General features: G+C 38.4%; 1 protein-coding gene across 1 annotated transcript in view; it reads right to left on the reverse strand.

Moving 5' to 3' along the window:
- POF1B (POF1B actin binding protein) overlaps positions 1–19,754 on the reverse strand; it is a 107,262-nt gene that overhangs the window by 81,068 nt on the left and 6,440 nt on the right. Inside the window, 2 exon segments of the mRNA XM_032618933.1 lie at positions 4,348–4,428; positions 6,715–6,789. Of these exon segments, the coding sequence (XP_032474824.1) occupies positions 4,348–4,428; positions 6,715–6,789 (156 nt within the window).

Consider the following 19,754-nt stretch of genomic DNA (forward strand, 5'->3'; position numbering starts at 1 on the left):
ACGGTTGGTTCAGTGAGTTGTGTAGGCTTCCTGGTCAAAGGGACTAGTGCCTGTGTTCTGGTGGATGAGGCTAGATCTTGTCTTTGTGGTGGGTAGGTCCATGTCTGGTAGTGTGTTTTGGGATGTTTGTGACCTTATTATGATTTTAGGCAGCCTCTCTGCTAATGAGTGTGGTTATGTTCCTGTCTTGCTAGTTGTTTGTGATAGGGTGTCCAGCACTGTAGCTTGCTGGTCGTTGAGTGGAGTTGGGTGTTGATGTTGAGGTGGAGATCTCTGGGAGATATTTGCTGTTTGATATTACATGGAACTGGATGGTCTCTGGTGGACCAATGTCCTGAACTTGGCTCTCCCACCTCAGAGGCACAGCCCTGACGACTGGCCGGTGCACCAATAGCCTGTTAGCCACATAGCTCAGAATAAAAGTGAGAAAAAAAGAAATAAAGAAAAAGGTAAAATAAATAATATAAAATAAAATGAAATTAAATTAAGTTATTAAAATAAAAATTAAAAAAAAATTATTAAATTTTTTTAAATAAAAAGAAAGAGAGCAACCAAACCAAAAAAAAAATCCACCAATGATAACAAGTGCTAAAAACTGTACTAAAGAAAAGAAAAACAAAAACAGACAGAACCCTAGGACAAATGGTAAAAGCAAAGCTATACAGGCAAAATCACACACATAAGCATACATATACACACTCGCAAAATGAGAAAAAGGGAAAAAATATACATATCTTTGCTCCCAAAGTCCACCTCCTCAATTTGTGATGATTCATTATCTATTCAGGTATTCCAAAGATGCAGGATAGATCACATTGCTGGTGGAGATTTAATTTGCTGCTCCTGAGGCTGCTGGGAGAAATTTCCCTTTCTCTTCTTTGTTCACACAGCTCCTGGGGTTCAGCTTTGGATTTGGCCCCACCTCTGCACGTAGGCCACCTGAGGGCGTCTATTTTTCGCTCAGACAAGACAGGGTTAAAGGAGCAGCTGATTCGGGGGCTCCGGCTCTTTCAGGCAGGGAGAGGGAGGGGTATGGGAATGCAGGGCGAGCCTGCGGAAGCAGAGGCCAGCATGACATTACAACAGCCTGAGGTGAGCCATGTGCTCTCCCGTGGAAGTTGTCCCTGGATCCCGGGACCCTGGCAGTGGCAGGCTGCACAGGCTCCCAGGAGGGGAGGTGTGCATAGTGACCTATGCTTGCACACAGGCTTCTTGGTGGCTTCAGCAGCAGCCTTGGCATCCCATGCCCTTCTCTGGGGTCTGCGTTGATAGCCGCACCTCGCGCCTGTCTCTGGAGCTCAGTTAAGCAGCGCTCTAAATCCCCTTTCCTTGCTCACCACAAAACAAAGAGGCAAGAAAAATTCTCTTGCCTCTTTGGCAGCTCCAGACTTTTTCCAGGACTCCCTCCAAGTTAGCTGTGGCACACTAGCCCCCTTCAGGTTGTGTTCACACAGCAAACCCCAGTCCTCTCCCTGGTATCTGACCTCCAAAGCCCAAGCCTCAGCTTGCAGCCCCTGCCCACTCCAGGGGGTGAGCAGACAAGCCTCTCGGGCTGGTGAGTCCTGGTTGGCACCAATCCTCTGTGCAGGGATCTCTCTTCTTTGCCCTCTGCACCCTGTTGCTCCTCTCTCCTCTGTGGCTCCAAAGCTTCCCCCCTCTGCCACACAGTCTCCACCTGCAAAGGGGCTTCTTAGTGTGTGGAAACCTTTCCTCATTCACATCTCCTTCCCAGAGGTGCAGGTCCTATCCCTATTGTTTTGTCCGTTTTTTCTTTTTCCCTACCCAGGTATATGGGGAGTTTCTTGCCTTTTGGGAAGTCTGAGGTCTTCTGCCAGCGTTCAGCAGGTGTTCTGTAGGGGTTGTTCCACATGTAGATGTATTTCTGATGTATTTGTGGGGTGGAAGGTTATCTCCATGTCCTACTCTTCTGCCATTTTCAGGAATCGGGATTTTTGTCTCCAGTGCAGGTAAGGCAGAATCTTCCTGACATCAGTATGGATTTTAAACACCGGTGAGTATGAAAGGACCACAGGTTTTTCTGCAGTTCTTTTCTAGCATTTGTCAGCCCCCGTGCCTAGACTGATTTGAATTTCTCCCTGTGCCATTTATCTTCCCACTTCCCCTTCCTGCCTTCCACCACCCTTTGATGAATGGGTTTTTGTAATTCTAGCTGTTGTATTTTGTGGACTTGTTATTTTTGTTTTTCTGTGAAGTACATATATTGGATATGGGAGGTAAAGGAGGCTCTGCTGCTCCTGGTCACTCCCTTTATAGCCATCACTGTCTTGTTTCTTGTAACTCAGGTTACATTTGTTCTCTTGCTGCACTGCAAGGAAAACAAGCCTGAAGAGATGGAACAGGAGTTAAGACCTCACAGCTAGATCCTCACAGCTAGATCTGCTGGGTTTTGAGAAGTGATTTTCTTTCTTCCCCTTCAAGCGGAAAAAGATTTTTTCACTGGTACATTTAACGTGCCCCCAACTATATGGAGGTACCAATTTTGTACAAGTGCCATTGCAAAACAGAATGCTCAGAGAACCTGAACTTTTAAACTCTGGAGGTCTGAACTTTACTGTTGGCCACTGATGGGTCTTTCTGGTATTTCAAAGGATATTGGGTGCTGCAAATAGGAACTGAAAGGGTAATCTTATTAAACCCATTAAACCTGAGGGAAAAAAATTCACTGAATAAATGATAACTTCTCTATGCTGCTGTTTTCTCACTTTTTTAGAACTAAATGAGATAAAATATGTAAATTACCTATCATGGAGTGTATATCCAATAAGTATTAATTCTTCCATTTCCTCATTAACTAAAGAATAAGAATGCATCCAAAGTCACATAAGAATTGCTTGCAAAGAAGGCTGGAATTCAAATGATTCGATATTTAAAATCTCTCCATGGATATATCTTAGGCAAACACAATACTCACATCGTGAAAAAAAAGTGCTATCTAGAACTAATTCTTTGAGAGCCAGGGATGTCAAGTGTAATATGAATTCAAATATGCATATTCCCCAGTTTATTTGTGAAAGGAAGAAAAAGAGAATGAGAGGAAAAAGGGGAAAGCATAAAGTGATTGGCTAAGTTGTAGAAAGAGGCACAGTCTCATCCCCGAGGCCTTCCTCATGTCTCCCTTCCCCCACGCACATTTTTCAGATGTTTTGCTTAAACACTTGATTCTGCAAAAGGAGCAAGCAGCTGCTTTCCTATAATCACATTCTCTCTTGATTTTTACAAAGATGTATGAAAACTCAAAGAAATGTCCAAAACAATCACCCCCTCCAACACAGAGCTTGTAAGCTCATAGGTTCACACATGCGCATGTGCACAACTAACAGCCTCTCTAGCTAGAGACATGAGACGATAATTTTTAAATTAATAAAGAAAGAAGATGGGAGATAGATAGATACAAGCAGAAGTATAGTATTAATATATACTTCCCACTCAACTAGACTAGTACCAAGTGTGTTACCCTAATTTAACCCTTTGTTTTCCACAGCTGAAGAAAATGATCAATTTTATTTTTGAGAGAGAGAACTGTTTCCTGCAGTAGTAGAAAAATAAAATAAAGAGAAAAGCAAAGAATTGTGGTATTATTATTCGGGGCACACTGTTTCTATTTGTGAAAGTTTTGTCCTTATAACCCCATAGAAGAACCTCCTGTTGCAGCTAAAGTAAGGCCGTGTGTGTGTGTGTGTGTGTGTGTGTGTGTGTGTGTGTGTGTGTATGTGTTGAGGAAGGCTTATTACTATGGGAAAATATTTTTCTTAATTTTCTCCTCAAAATGAGTCAAAGAATAATATCCTAGTTTGTATAATATAAGGTTAAATATCTTTGTAGAAAATATAATAATGTAGTTTTCAAAAGACCTCATTTCTAGGCACAAAAGTTCGTACACTGTAGGAAACAAAGGCATGGAGACATTTTTGAACTTTTGACTTTTCATTTTCTTCTTCCTAGCCCATATCTCAATGGCAAATCTAAATAGACTAAAGACTCCAACTGCCGATGCAACAGGTGATAGTTTTATATGAAGCCTGTGAAAGAACTTTGTCCCTTTTTTCTTTGGTTCAAAGTGCACAAAGGGTGGTGCTATAGAAGCAGAAAGACTTTATAACCCAACAATTTCCATGTTACTTGGAACTGTTGCATCTCTGAGGCACATGGTTGTCTGGAGCTAAAGATGACTTTGTTAATATTAATGATCAGAAAGTAACTTTATAACTGGAAGAACTCCAGCAATCTGATTTTAGGAATCTAGTAGCTGACTCACCCTTCTTGTTTAAGCTATCAACTTCTGAAGAATTACTAGGTTGTGACAAGAGTTTGCATGATATAGCTTACCTGTTCAGGATTTTGCACTACATATTGCCTAATAGTGGTCTGCGGATATGTAGTGACTTTCACCGTTGGAGAATGGAGTTCCTGTGAAGAAAAGATAAAAGCTGCATATAATCATAGTTATTTAGTGACCTTGCAGCCAGAATAATAGGGAGCAATTTTCAGAGTGAAATTTTAAAAACCATTTACATAAATGATGACATATGAATTTATGTTTTGGTTAATTTCAGTCTGAAAAACATACATGAAGGAGTGTGTTTATGGGCTCAGCACCATGCTAGGTATTTCTATTATACTCATTGCATAGTAATTCATCACACATTCCAAACTATATTTGATGGGAGTTTCAAAATATTTGTTTCATTGTAAATGCCCCCACATGATTAGAAGAAAATATAGCTTAATATTTATTAATCAGAGTTTCTATTTGGAAAGGACATCCTATATTTTAAAAAATGAAAGGAGACGCAAAGAGAAAACTGTGTGTGTGTACACTTAAACATTTAAATCTTCAGTGTGGTGGTGGGAAAGGGCCATAAATAACATTAAAAGGGAGACAAATCACAAGAACAAAGTCATTTGTAAATTTTTGATGGAAAAAGAGTGGGTATCATTAATATAAAGAGAGTTTTATACCTCGGTGAGAAAAAAAATCTTCACACTAATAGAAAAATGAGCAAACGGTATGAAAGCAGAAAAGAAGAAAAGCAAATGATTAACAAACAACAAAAATTATTCAAACAAACTAAGAATCAAGTAAACATAACAAAAGAATACCATATTTTAACTGGGAAAATGTTAAAATAATGCTGATGAGGGCACAGTAGGAGGAGCATTTTCCTGTGGAGAGGGGAAAGATTAAATAATCATGCATAAGCTGAAATATGTAGCCATTGAAATAATGATCTTGATAATACAAATTTACATTAAAAAGCTCATACCATGTAAGATTAAGTGAAAGTGAAGATATAAAACTGCATATATGGTATGATCTTAATTTTTTATTTGAATGGAAGAAAACACAACAAAATGCTAAGAGTACTATCTCTGACTAGGGGATGGGTCATGAGTGAATTTTATTTCTTCTTCTTTATGTTCTTTTGTATTTCCAAATTTTCTAGAAAAAACATTTTTTGTCAGAAGTAAAATTTACAGCAAACTTAATTATAGAGCCATTTATTATGAAAAATAACAGTAAATGCAATTTCATGACTGGATTTGAGTGTAGTGAACAGCTCTGTGATTTAAGTAGACTTACTTTTCTGAGCTAATCCTATCTTGGTGGTCCATCCCATGGGGCTCCACTTTTAACTCAGTTGTGACCTTTATTCCACTGTCCTATGTTTTGTTAGTGTGTGACCCATGTTAGTCTGAGGTCTTTGGGAGTAGTGATTGGTTCCAATTCACCTTTGTGCAATATTTGGTACATACTTGGCAGTCAGCAAATGTTCACTGAATAAATGCATGACTCTAACTGACCTAGCTCTAGGCCAGGCCGAATTGGGACATGGTAAGCAAACTTTTCTTTGATAATCTTACTTGTTCTGCATAATATCACCTTTTCCTCACTGTACCCCAGGTCTAGAGACCAGCTTTTGTCCATTTGTCCCTTCACTATTCAAGTTCACATCGTGACACTTCAGTCTGGGCAGGCATGTTTTCTCAGAACAGTATCTTTCTCCCTCCTATCTTCCAAATCCTGCAGCCTTTATACTCCCCTCTTGTGTACTAACAAACTCAAGATGTCATATGGTATATTTACTCAGAATTTACTTTTTAATATGTGGGACTAGCTCATTAAACACATATTTGTTAATATGGTATTTAATTATTATTACAGGTACCTTTTGGAGATATAATGTGTACACTCAAAAATAATCTTAAAAGTGGGATTATTAGGTCACAAAAGTTAAGGGAACTTGAACTTGTGTGTCTTTCAAATCATGCACTTTGGAGAAGGGCTAGTTCTGACCCTGTAAGTTATTCTCTCTGGATATAAATGTATAGTATTATCATTCAAAAAGCCACGTCCTCAATCAACCCAAGATCTAGGTACTTCATTTCTGCTCAGATCAAGGACCCTTAAAATATACATAATCAGTGGGAGATCCTTGGAGAAAAATAAACTGCACTCAAACAAAAGCAATCAGATTGAGTAGACAATGAAACTGAAAAACCTCAATTCACAGCACTTGCTTCGCATTCCTATAATGGGCTGAGCTGACTTTCATATGTAAGGCTCTCCTTTCCAGTTTTATGTTCCTGAATTTTTGTGAATGTGTAAAGTTTTATGAGGGCCTAAAGATCACTTAGACAAGCAAGGTTTACACAAAAAGAAAGTAATCTAATCTAACCCACATCTTATTTTACCTGTTCAGTATTTGGGGTTATATGTACAGTGCTTGGGGCACAAGTAGATATTTTCAGAGTTGGAGAATGAAGTTCCTGTTGATAGAAAAAAAGGGGGTTCAGAAACTGTTACTGAGCAGTGTCATTTAAATGTCTTAGGTTCTTGGGCTTCCCTGGTGGTGCACTGGTTGAGAGTCCGCCTGCTAATGCAGGGGACACGGGTTCGTGCCCCGGTCCGGGAAGATCCCACATGCCGCGGAGCGGCTGGGCCCGTGAGCAATGGCTGCTGAGCCTGCACGTCCGGAGCCTGTGCTCCACAACAGGAGAGGCCACAACAGTGAAAGGCCCACGTACGGCAAAAAAAAAAAAAAAAAAGTCTTAAGTTCTGAAGGTATTATTATTTCCTTTATTTTTATAATAACCCAATTTGTCAGAAATAAGAACGTTATTTAGTGCTTTCTTAGATGATGTCCATCTTTCCAAAGAGCACATTACCAATTCCTTTGTCAGCATTGCAAGTAATCTAATGAAAAATAATTTCTAGAATGCTTTCATAACAGTACATACTTCTTGCACTTTTAGTTTGCTTCCCTTTTTTTGCTTTTTTGAGAACTCACCTGATGTATCCCCCAATGTTATTGTATGTCTGCAATTAACAAGATTTAAAGTTTAACAAACAAAAACACTAAATGTAAAAAAATCTGAAACCAATATAGGAAACTACCTTTGAAAACTCAACTAAGACTACTGCTCTTATATTACTTCAAGCTAATTTTTAATTATGCTTCATGTGATCTGCTTCTAGTTTAATTTCAGAGTAGGTTCTGATGTTAAAGAATGATCCATAAAGATGAGAGTATGATTTTTGATGTTTAGATAAAATGTTCACTCTATCAATTATGCTGGCATTCTTTACATTTTTCCCAGATCAGCAAATTGCATAATTTATCAGTGTGCAAAGAGTCGACAGCATTACTCAATTTCTTCATACATTACTATAATTTACAACCAATTGACACAACTCCAGGATATATTCCTAAAACGGTAAAAATAGTGTTTTCTTCAGATCAAGGAGGTATTAAAAATCAGAATCACAGACTTACAAGGGAAACACTGACAGACTCATACCGAAATATAGCTATAATGTAGGTGTAACTTGTGTTCTTAAAACAGTACTGTGCATTTACTCAGACTGCCAAATGTTCTGCATGCTGTGGTTTTCCTTTTGGTTCAACTTGTAACATTTTCATCCTTCCTCCCTCTGTTACATCAACAGCAATACTGCAAGCTTAATGTTTCTAGGCAGACTTTGAATAGGTTCCCAGATTTCCTGCTGGTAGCTGAGGATAATTGCTCAGACAAATGCACAGATTTACAGACTTTAGACCAAAAATGTACGTGTTCTTCAGTTTAGGAAAAATGGTTACAAATACAACCAAGTGCAAGTGGATTTGGCCCAGAGATCCAACAGGAATAAGTTCAGAAAGACAAAAAATGTGATTTTTAGTTATACAATAGTGCATGAATACACTCTAACATAAAAATTTATAAAGTCAAACGTCTTCCCTTAACCATCCTCCATTCATTCAAATCTCTTACCCATATTTATACATATATGTATAAATAATATTTACTGCTTTTATTATTCTGCAATGTAAGCCTAACAATATCTCATATTATAGATTAATGTCTTAATTCATTATTTTAAATTATAGTGTTCCATAATGTTTGTTTGATAGTTCATTTATCTATCTTTTAAAAATTGTTTCCAGGTTTCCACTATGCTGCAAAGAGCATCCTTGTGCAATGTGAGTATTTCTCTAGAACCCCACAAAGTGGAATTACTAGAGCAGAGTATGTGCATTATTCATTTTAATACATACTGCCCAATTGATTTCTCAAATGGCTATGCCAATTCCACATCCATCAGCAAGTGTAAAATTACTCATGTGTGAAAGATGCTTTTATGAAAACTTTTAGCCTTTTTAGGCTGTAGCTAGTAATACTAGGGTTATTTTGAGAATACAGTTAGTGCACACTGCCTGGTACCTGGTTCTATAGATGGTAGTTCTTTCCCCTTCCCTTTACCCTATTCAAATATGATGACATCAGAAAATTAAACAGAATGAAACTTAACTAGCTATGTGGAGTAGCTTTTAAGATGAAAGAGTATACTGAGAAGTTTTATAAACTTGCTGAAATTAACCCAAGTAAGAATACACACACATACACAAATATGTGTGTGTGTGGTGTGTGTGTATGTATCTTACATATTTAGGGCATATATTGATAGGCAGTTACTTTACTCAGATGCCAAGATAGCAGATATTCAAAAGGCAAATTGGTGTATTTGCACAAAGACTAGTCTAGTGCTAAAATGAAGAAATTATTCAATCTTCTTATATTTGGAAAGCTGGTACATTAATTCCACAAATTATGCTTTACTTAATTGTTCTGAGCCTTCATTATTAGAATTGATCTAGGCAAATGTGGCTTTTCCCATACAACCCTTATGGAAACGAAGGACAAATGGAATGACTTCAAAAAGTAAAATATTAAGGTGGTAGCTTAATATGGGTCAAAGAGATTGAGACGTATGGCAGTGACCAGAATGAGTTTAAATTACAGCAGTATTAGACTTATCATAAGGTGGGAAAAAACCTATCTGAATATAAGGTATATTAATTTCAGAAAAACTTGCTAAAGAAAACCCTTTTCCCCTGAAAGTCTACGGAATTAGATAAGTAGGGTGAGTAAAGGTCCAAAATGAACATTGTCTTGATGATGGAAGTTACTTTCAGTGGCATCTAGTGCTAGGCAGGATTGCAGCAAGTCATTCCACAAGTAGCCATTGCCTATTCTACAGGAAGTGATCAAAAATGTTTGTGAATGAATGAATGGATGAATGAAGAGGATGTCTTAGTTTTAAAGGCATCTCAGGAATAGAAATCTAAATCTCTCTTGATAACCTATATCAATGTTTAATTTTCAGTGTCACTCATCTGTACAGAGCTTCCCTAAATCCTTCATGTTGAAATCATTAAATCTAATGAATAGTTACATCTTTTGTACTTATGCCCTCTATGCCATAGCCCCATGTTCCTTATAACAAAATAACTGAAGGCTGGGGAAGGGGTGGTGGTGACTATCATAATATAGTGGAAAGAGTCCTGTGCTTGAAGTCCAGACCCCTAGGTTCTACTTCTAGTTATACCACTACACCACCAGCCAGCTATGATAATGAACAACTCATGCCATCTTCCTGAGCTTGTTTCCTCATGTGAGAAACGGGATGTGGGTATGTTTAAGTGTGGACTGGAGGATCTTTAAGCCCCATTCTATTTCCAACATTCTGTGAATATAAGAGATCACTCCCAGCTTATTTTTCCATACAGACAAGACAATTTCAAATCCTTTCAACTTGTCAGTCTTGTTTTCCTTTGATGAAATGATAATGACAACTAACACCTATTAAGAGCTTTCTATGCCAAATATATTACATAGATCATCTTATTTAACACTCAGAAAAACTGTCATCAGAAAGGTACTATTATAATAACCCCATTTTACATATGAGTAAAGTTAGACAAAGTAGGTTAAGTAGCTAGCTGAAGATCACACAGCTAATACTAAGGTGTTGGGATTCCAACTCAAGTAGCATGATGCTACTTAATCACTAAATCCAGAACTCATAACCTTAATCACTATACCTTCCCACACTTATAGCCTGCCTCATTATATTTTCTGTTCTTCAAGTTGTGGAACAAAATTCTACTGTTAGATATGAGTAATTATCATAATAGGAGACTAGATATTTGACTCTTTTTATTATTTACTATCAAAAGTAACTTTTTGGTGCCTGAAAACAAGAAATCCACCTATAACTGACCGTGTGAGAGAATAGCCCTGATTAAGTATTTTAAGCTTCTACAAATACAATAGGGTTTTTTTAAAAGTAGACAGCATTATATATTTAGAGTGTACATACAGAACTCTAAACTCAATAAAACATTGAATTTTTATTTAATTTTCATATCATTTAAGCCCTTTGATTTTGCAGGAAGGCCCTACATTTTCTGATCAAATATTCAGCCTAGTATTGAGTCGTTTATTCCTGTGGCTCATATTTGCTAAATACATAAATATTGCCTGTTGGCAACATTCTTTAGGTAGAGTTTTGTTGAAAAATAATTTTGTTTATAATTAGTAGATTTAGGCTTACTATGAAATCCAAGGGTGTTTTTCCCATGGTGACTAAAGTCATTTTCTACTTTGGGAAAGTTGTAGCAGCCCTCTTCCCTCTTCCTCCTCCTCCCCACCTTTTTCCTCCTCCTTCTCCTCCTCACCCTTCTCTTTCCGTTTTTCCCCTCCTCCTCCTCTTATAAAGTACATGTGGCATTACCAATTTTAAGATCAGAGTGGATTAAAATCAGTCTGCTTTTCTGGGATAATTTTACAACATCACTTGAGATAATTGTTCATACCTTGGTTTAACCTAAATCAGAGTTGGGATACAGGAATCAGATATCAGACTGTATGACATAAATAAGAGTCAAATGTATAGATCAGGAATATCCAGTATAGCATGGTGGTTACAAGCATAGACCTAGAACTAGACTGCTTAGATTTAAATCCCAGTTCTACCACATACTAGCTCCATGAACTTGAGCAAGTTACATAGCACTCCTGTGCTTTTGTTACCTCATCAGTAAAAATGGGAATGATATTTGAACATTACTTACTAAAGTTTAAAATTAATTCAGTAGCTTAAGGGACATAGGCAGTTCCAGAGAGGCTATGAAACCCAGATCATGTGCTAAAAGAAAGGGAGGTGCATTTTTATTGAGGAGGATTATTTCATCATTTTCCTCTATTTAAATATTTACTCTTTCAAAAAGTAAGGTTCTGGGGAAATTATATAAAGGATAGATACAGTCACCCCTCCATATCCACAGGTTCTGCATCTTCAAATTCAACCAACGAAGGATTGAAAATATAAAAAAAAAAATCTGAAAGTTTCAAAAAGCAAAACTTAAATTTGGTGTGCTCTGTCAACTATTTATATAGTATTTACACTGTATTTACAAATCTAAAGATGATTTTAAATGCGGGCAAGGATATGCATAGGTTACATAAGATACTTGACAATCAGTAAGAAGAGGGCTTCCGGGAAGATGGCGGAAGAGTAAGACGTGGAGATCACCTTCCTCCCCACAGATACACCAGAAATACATCTACACGTGGAACAACTCCTACAGAACACCTACTGAATCCTGGCAGAAAACCTGAGACCTCCCAAAAGGCAAGAACCCCCCCCCACCACGTACCTGGGTAGGGCAAAAGAAAAAATAAACAGAGACAAAAGGATAGGGACAAGACCTGCACCAGTGCAAGGGAGCTGTGAAGGAGGAAAGGTTTCCACACACTAGGAAGCCCCTTTGGGGGCAGAGACTGCGGGTGGTGGAGGGGGGAAAGCTTCGGGGCAGAGGAGGAGAGCACAGCAACAGAGGTGCTGAGGGCAAAGTGGAGAAATTCCCGCAAAGAGGATCGTTGCCAACCGGCACTCACCAGCCTGAGAGGCTTGTCGGCTCACCCGCTGGGGCGGGCAGGGCTGGGAGTTGAGGCTCGGGCTTCAGTCGGAGTACCGGGAGAGGACTGGGGTTGGCAGCAAGAACACAGCCTGCAGGGGTTAGTGCACCACAGCTAGCCGGGAGGGAGTCTGGGGAAAAGTCTGGACTTGTCCAACAGGCAAGAGACTTTGTCTTCCCTCTTTGTTTCCTGGTGCGTGAGGAGAGGGGATTAAGAGCGCTGCTTAAAGGAACTCCAGAGAAGGGGCGCGAGACACTGCTAAAAGCGTGGACCCCAGAGATGGGCATGAGACGTTAAGGCTGCTGCTGCCACCACCAAGAAGCCTGTGTGCGAGCACAGGTTACTATCCACAACCCCCTTCCGGGGAGCCTGTGCAGCCCGCCACTGCCAGGGTCCCTGGATCCAGGGACAACTCCCCCAGGAGAACACACGGTGCACCTCAGGCTGTTGCAACGTCATGCCGGTCTTTGCCGCAAGTTCACCCCGCATTCTGTGCCCCTCCCTCCCCCCAGCCTGAGTGAGCCAGAGCCCCCAAATCAGCGGCTCCTTTAAGCCCATCCAGTCTAAGCGAAGAACAGACACCCTCTGGCGACCTACACGTAGAGGCGGGGCCAAATCCAAAACTGAGCCCCTGGGAGCCGTGCAAACAAACAAGAGAAAGGGAAATCTCTCCCAGCAGCCTCAGAAGCAGCGGACTAAAACTCCACAATAAACTTGATGTATCCTGCATCGGTGGAGTACATGCATAAACAACGAATCATTCCAAATTGAGAAGGTGGACTTTGAGAGCAAGATTTATGATTTTTTCCCCTTTTCCTCTTTTTGTGAGTGTATATGTGTATGCTTCTGTGTGAGATTTTGTCTGTATAGTTTTGCTTCCACCATTTGTCCTAGGGTTCTATCCGTCCATTTTTTTGTTTGTTTGTTTTTTAATATTTTTGTCTTAATAATTATTTGTCTATTTTAATAACTTTATTACATTTTATATTATGTTATTTTACTTTATCTTCTTTCTTTTTTTCATTCATTCCCTCCTTCCTCCCTTCCTTCCCCCCTCCCTCCCTCCCTCCTTTCTTTCTTTCTTTCTTACTACTTCTACTAATTCTTTCTTTCTACTTTTTCTCCCTTTTATTCTGAGCTGAGTGGATGAAAGGCTCTTGGTGCTGCAGCCAGGAGTCAATGCTGTGCCTCTGAGGTGGGAGAGCCAACTTCAGGACACTGGTCCACAAGAGACGTCCCAGCTCCACACAATAACAAATGGCGAAAGCTCCCAGAGATCTCCACCTCAACACCAGCACCCAGCTTCACTTAACAACCAGCAAGCTACAGTGCTGGACATTCTATGCCAAAAAACTAGCAAGACAGGAGCACAACACCACCCACTAGCAAAGAGGCTGCCTAAAATCATAATAAGTCCACAGACACCCTCAAACCCACCAACAGATGTGGACCTGCCCACCAGAAAGAAAAGATCCAGCCTCATCCACCAGAATACAGGCACTAGTCCCCTCCACCACGAAGCCTACACAACCCACTGAATGAAATTTAGCCACTGGGGACAGACACCAAAAACAATGGGAACGACAAACCTGCAGCCTGCAAAAAGGAGACCCCAAACAGAGTAAGATAAGCAAAATGAGAAGACACAAAAACACACAGCCGATGAAGGAGCAAGATAAAAACCCACCAGACCTAACAAATGAAGATGAAATAGGCAGTCTACAAGAATTCAGAATAATAATAGTAAAGATGATTCAAAATCTTGGAAATAGAATAGACAAAATGCAAGAAACATTTAACAAGGACCTAGAAGAAGTAAAGATGAAACAAGCAACGATGAACAACACAATAAATGAAATTAAAAATACTCTAGATGGGATCAATAGCAAAATAACTGAGGCAGAAGAACAGATAAGTGACCTGGAAAATAAAATAGTGGAAATAACTACCGCAGAGCAGAATAAACAAAAAAAAAAATGAAAAGAACTGAGGACAGTCTCAGAGACTTCTGGGACAACATTAAACGCACCAACATTTGAATTATAGGGGTTCCAGAAGAACAAGAGAAAAAGAAAGGGACTGAGAAAATATTTGAAGAGATTATAGTTGAACACTTACCTAATATGGGAAAGGAAAGAGTTAATCAAGTCCAGGAAGCACAGAGAGTCCCATATGGGATAAACCCAAGGAGAAAAACGCCAAGACACATATTAATCAAACTGTCAAAAATTAAATACAAAGAAAACATATTAAAAGCAGCAAGGGAAAAATAACACACGAAGGAATCCCCATAAGGTTAACAGCTGATCTTTCAGCAGAAACTCTGCAAGCCAGAAGGGACTGGCAGGACATATTTAAAGTGATGAAGGAGAAGAACCTGCAACCAAGATTACTCTACATAGCAAGGATCTCATTCAGATTTGATGGTGAAATTAAAACCTTTACAGACAAGCAAATGTTGAGAGTTCAGCACCACCAAACCAGCTTTACAACAACTGCTAAAGAAACTTCTCTAGGCAAGAAACACAAGACAAGGAAAAGAGCTACAATAATGAACCCAAAAAAATTAGGAAAATGGGAATAGGAACATACATACTGATAATTACCTTAAATGTAAGTGGACTAAATGCTCCCAGCAAAAGACAGGATCGGCTGAATGGATACAAAAACGAGACCATATATATGCTGTCTACAAGGGACTAACTTCAGACCTAGAGACACATACAGACTGAAAGTAAGGGGATGGAAAAAGATATTTCATGAAACTGGAAACCAAAGAAAGCTGGAGTAGCAATTCTCATATCAGACAAAAAAGGCTTTAAAATAAAGACTATTAGAAGAGACAACGTAGGACACTACATAATGATCAAGGGATCGATCCAAGAAGATATAACAATTGTAAATATTTATGCACCCAACACAGGAGCACCTCAATACATAAGGCAAATACTAACAGCCATAAAAGGGCAAATCGGCAGGAACACATCCATAGTAGGGGACTTTAACACCCCACTTTCACCAATGGACAGATCATCCAAAATGAAAATAAATAATGAAACACAAGCTTTAAATGATACATTAAACAAGATGGACTTAATTGATATTTATAGGATATACCATCCAAAAAAAACAGAATACACATTTTCTCAAGTGCTCACGGAGCATTCTCCAGGATAGATCATATCTTGGCTCACAAGTCAACCCTTGGTAAATTTAAGAAAATTGAAATTGTTTCAAATATCATTTCCAACAGCAAAGCTAAGAGACTAGATATCAATTAAAGGAAAAGATCTGTAAAAAAATACAAACACATGGAGGCTAAACAATACACTACTTAATAACAAAGTGGTCACTGAAGAAATCAAAAAGGAAATAAACAAATACCTAGAAACAAATGAAAATGGAGACACGATGACCCCAAATCTATGTGATGCAGCAAAAGAAGTTCTAAGAGGGAAGTTTATAGCAATGCAATCTTACCTTAAGAAACAGGAAACAACTCAAATAAACAACCTAACATTGCACCTAAAGCAATTAGAGAAAGAAGAACAAAAAAACCCCAAAGTTAGCTGAAGGAAAGAAATCATAAAAATAAGATCAGAAATAAATGAACAAGAAATGAAGGAAATGACAGCAAAGATCAACAAAACTAAATGCTGGTACTTGGAAGATAAACAAAACTGATAAACCATTAGCCAGACTCCTCATGAAAAAAAGGGAGAAGACTCAAATCAATAGCATTAGAAATGAAAAAGAAGAAGTAACAACTGACACTGCAGAAATACAAAACATCATGAGAGATTGCTACAAGCAATTCTATGCCAATAAAATGGACAACCTGGAAAAAATGGACAAATTCTTAGAAATGCACAACCTGCCAAGACTGAATCAGGAAGAAATAGAAAATATGAACAGACCGATCACAAGCACTGAAATTGAAACTGTGATTAAAAATCTTCCAACAAACAAAAAGTCCAGGATTAGATGGCTTCACAGGCTAATTCTATCAAATACTTAGAGAAGAGCTAACAACTACCCTTCTCAAACTCTTCCAAAATATAGCAGAGGGAGGAACACTCCCAAACTCATTCTACGAGGCCACCATCACCCTGATACCAAACCCAGACAAGGATGTCACAGAGAAAGAAAACTACAAGTCAATATCACTGATGAACATAGATGCAAAAATCCTCAACAAAATACTAGCAAACAGAATCCAACAGCAGATTAAAAGGATCATACACCATGATCAAGTGAGGTTTATTCCAGGAATGCAAGGATTCTTCAATATATGCAAAACAATCAATGTTATAAACCATATTAACAAAGTGGAGGAGAAAAACCATATGATCATCTCAATAGATGCAGAGAAAACTTTTGACAAAATTCAACACCCATTTATGATAAAATCCCTGTGGAAAGTAGGCATAGAGGGAACTTTCCTCAGAATAATAAAGGCCATATATGAAAATCTCCAGCCAACATTGTCCTCAATGGTGAAAAACTGAAAGCATTTCCACTAAGATCAGGAACAAGTCAAGGTTGCCCACTCTCACCACTGTTATTCAACATAGTTTTGGAAGTTTTATCCACAGCAATCAGGGAATAAAAGGAAATAAAAGGAATCCAAATCGGAAAAGAAGAAGTAAAGCTGTCACTGTTTGCAGATGACATGATACTATACATAGAGAATCCTATACATGCTACCAGAAACTACTAGAGCTAATCAATGAATTTGGTAAAGTAGCAGGATACAAAATTAATGCACAGAAATCTCTGGCATTCCTATACACTAATGATGAAAAATCTGAAAGTGAAATCAAGAAAATGCTCCCATTTACCATTGCAACAAAAAGAATAAAATATCTAGGAATAAACCTACCTAAGGAGACAAAAGACCTGTATTCAGAAAATTATAAGACACTGTGAAAGAAATTAAAAATGATACAAATAGTTGGAGACATATACCATGTTCTTAGATTGGAAGAATCAACATTGTGAAAATGACTCTACTACCCAAAGCAATCTACAGATTCAATGCAATCCCTATCCAACTACCACTGGCATTTTTCACAGAACTAGAACAAAAAATTTCACAATTTGTATGGAAACACAAAAGACTCCGAATAGCCAAAACAATGTTGAGAACGAAAAACGGAACTGGAGGAATCAGTCTCCCTGACTTCAGACAATACTACAAAGCTACAGTAATCATGACAGTATTGTACTGGCACAAAAACAGAAATATAGATCAATGGAAGAAGATAGAAAGCCCAGAGATAAACCCACCCACATATGGTCACCTTATCTTTGATAAAGGAGGCAGGAATGTATAGTGGATAAAGGACAGCCTCTTCAATAAGTGGTGCTGGGAAAACTGGACAGGTACATGTAAAAGTATGAGATTAGATCACTCCCTAACACCGTACACAGAAATAAGCTCAAAATGGATTAAAGACCTAAATGTAAGGCCAGAAACTATCAACCTCTTAGAGGAAAACATAGGCAGAACACTCTAAGACATAAATCACAGCAAGATCCTTTTTGACCCACCCCCTAGAGAAATGGAAATAAAAACAAAAATAAACAAATGAGGCCTAATTAAACTTCAAAGCTTTTGCACAGCAAAGGAAACCATAAACAAGACCAAAAGACAGCCCTCAGAATGGGAGAAAGTATTTGCAAATGAAGCAACTGACAAAGAATTAATCTCCAAAATTTATAAACAGCTCATGCAGCTCAATAACAGAAAAAACAAACAACCCAATCCAATGGGCAGAAGACCTAAATAGACATTTCTCCAAAGATATACAGACTGCCAACAAACACATGAAAGATGCTCAACTTCATTAATCACTAGAGAAATGCAAATCAAAACTACAATGAGATATCATCTCACACCAGTCAGAATGGCCGTCATCAAAAAATCTACTAGCAATAAATGCTGAAGAGGGTGTGGAGGAAAGGGAACCATCTTGCACTGTTGGTTAGAATGTAAATTGATACAGCCACTGTGGAGAGCAGTATGGAGGTTCCTTAAAAAACTACAAATAGAACTACCATATGAACCAGCAATCCCACTACTGGGCATATACCCTGAGAATACCATAATTGAAAAAGAGTCATGTACCAAAATGTTCATTGCAGCTCTATTTACAATAGCCTGGAGATGGAAACAACCTAAGTGTCCATCATCGGATGAATGGATAAAGAAGATGTGGCACATATATACAGTGGAATATTACTCAGCCATAAAAAGAAACGAAATTGAGCAGTTTGTAATGAGGTGGATAGACCTGGAGTCTGTCATGCAAAGTGAAGTAAGCCAGAAAGAGAAAGACAAATACCGTATGCTAACACATATATATGGAATTTAAGAAAAAAAAAATGTCATGAAGAACCTAGGGGTAAGACAGGAGTAAATACACAGACCTACTGGAGAATGGACTTGAGGATATGCGGAGGGGGAAGGGTAAGCTGTGACAAAGCGAGAGAGATTCATGGACATATATACACTACCAAACGTAAGGTCGATAGCTAGTGGGAAGCAGCCGCATAGCACAGGGAGATCAGCTTGGTGCTTTGTGACCACCTGGATGGGTGGGATAGGGAGGATGGGAGGGAGGGAGACTCAAGAGGGAAGAGATTTGGAAACATATTTATATGTATAACTGACTCACTTTGTTATAAAGCAGAAACTAACAACAAAATAAAGATACTTGAGCATAAGTGGATTTTGGTATCTGGAGCAGAGGTCCAAGTATCAATCCTCCTCAGATAGCAAAGGATGACTATACCTGCATACATACAGAAAAATATTTCAGTCAGCTCTTTTAAAAAATTTTATGAATTTAATTCTTCTTCTACTGAAATTGTCATTCTAAACTTGTACTTTGAAAGTTTGTGGCTTCCTTTTTTGTTTCATTCCTATGTTTCTGTTAAAGCTGATCCTGTACTTTGGTAGCCCTTTGATCGCACATTTGCATCACCATGAATTTCTTTGAATTGTGATGATCTTAGAGGTAGTTCTATATGTAAATGAGTAGCTTGAATATATAGATCTGTAGGGTCCAGTAGAACTCTCTGCAGTGGTGGAAATGCCCTGTATCTGTGCTGTACAGTTCAGTAGTCACTAGCCACATGTGGCTGTTGAGCACTTAAAATGTGGCTATTGCAGCTGAGGAACTGAATAATTAGTTTTATTGGATTTGAATTAATTTAAATGTTAATGTAATTAACCGCATACTACCCTACTGGAAGTGTAGCTGTAGAGGAAGCATTAGGTGCATTAGGTAAGAGGCAGACTGCAAGCAAGCTTTAATGTCAGCATCACTACATTTTAAAAAGGAAAAAGAAAAAAACACACACTAAAAAAAACTTCATTTCAAATATTGAGGTTCAAGTTCAAAGACTCTAAGAGCATGGGAACTTCCAAATTACTCTTTCTAAAGGATATTTATGCCAGTAAACAT

Source organism: Phocoena sinus, chromosome X (genome assembly GCF_008692025.1).
Source record: "Phocoena sinus isolate mPhoSin1 chromosome X, mPhoSin1.pri, whole genome shotgun sequence".
NCBI classification, from domain to species: domain Eukaryota; kingdom Metazoa; phylum Chordata; class Mammalia; order Artiodactyla; family Phocoenidae; genus Phocoena; species Phocoena sinus.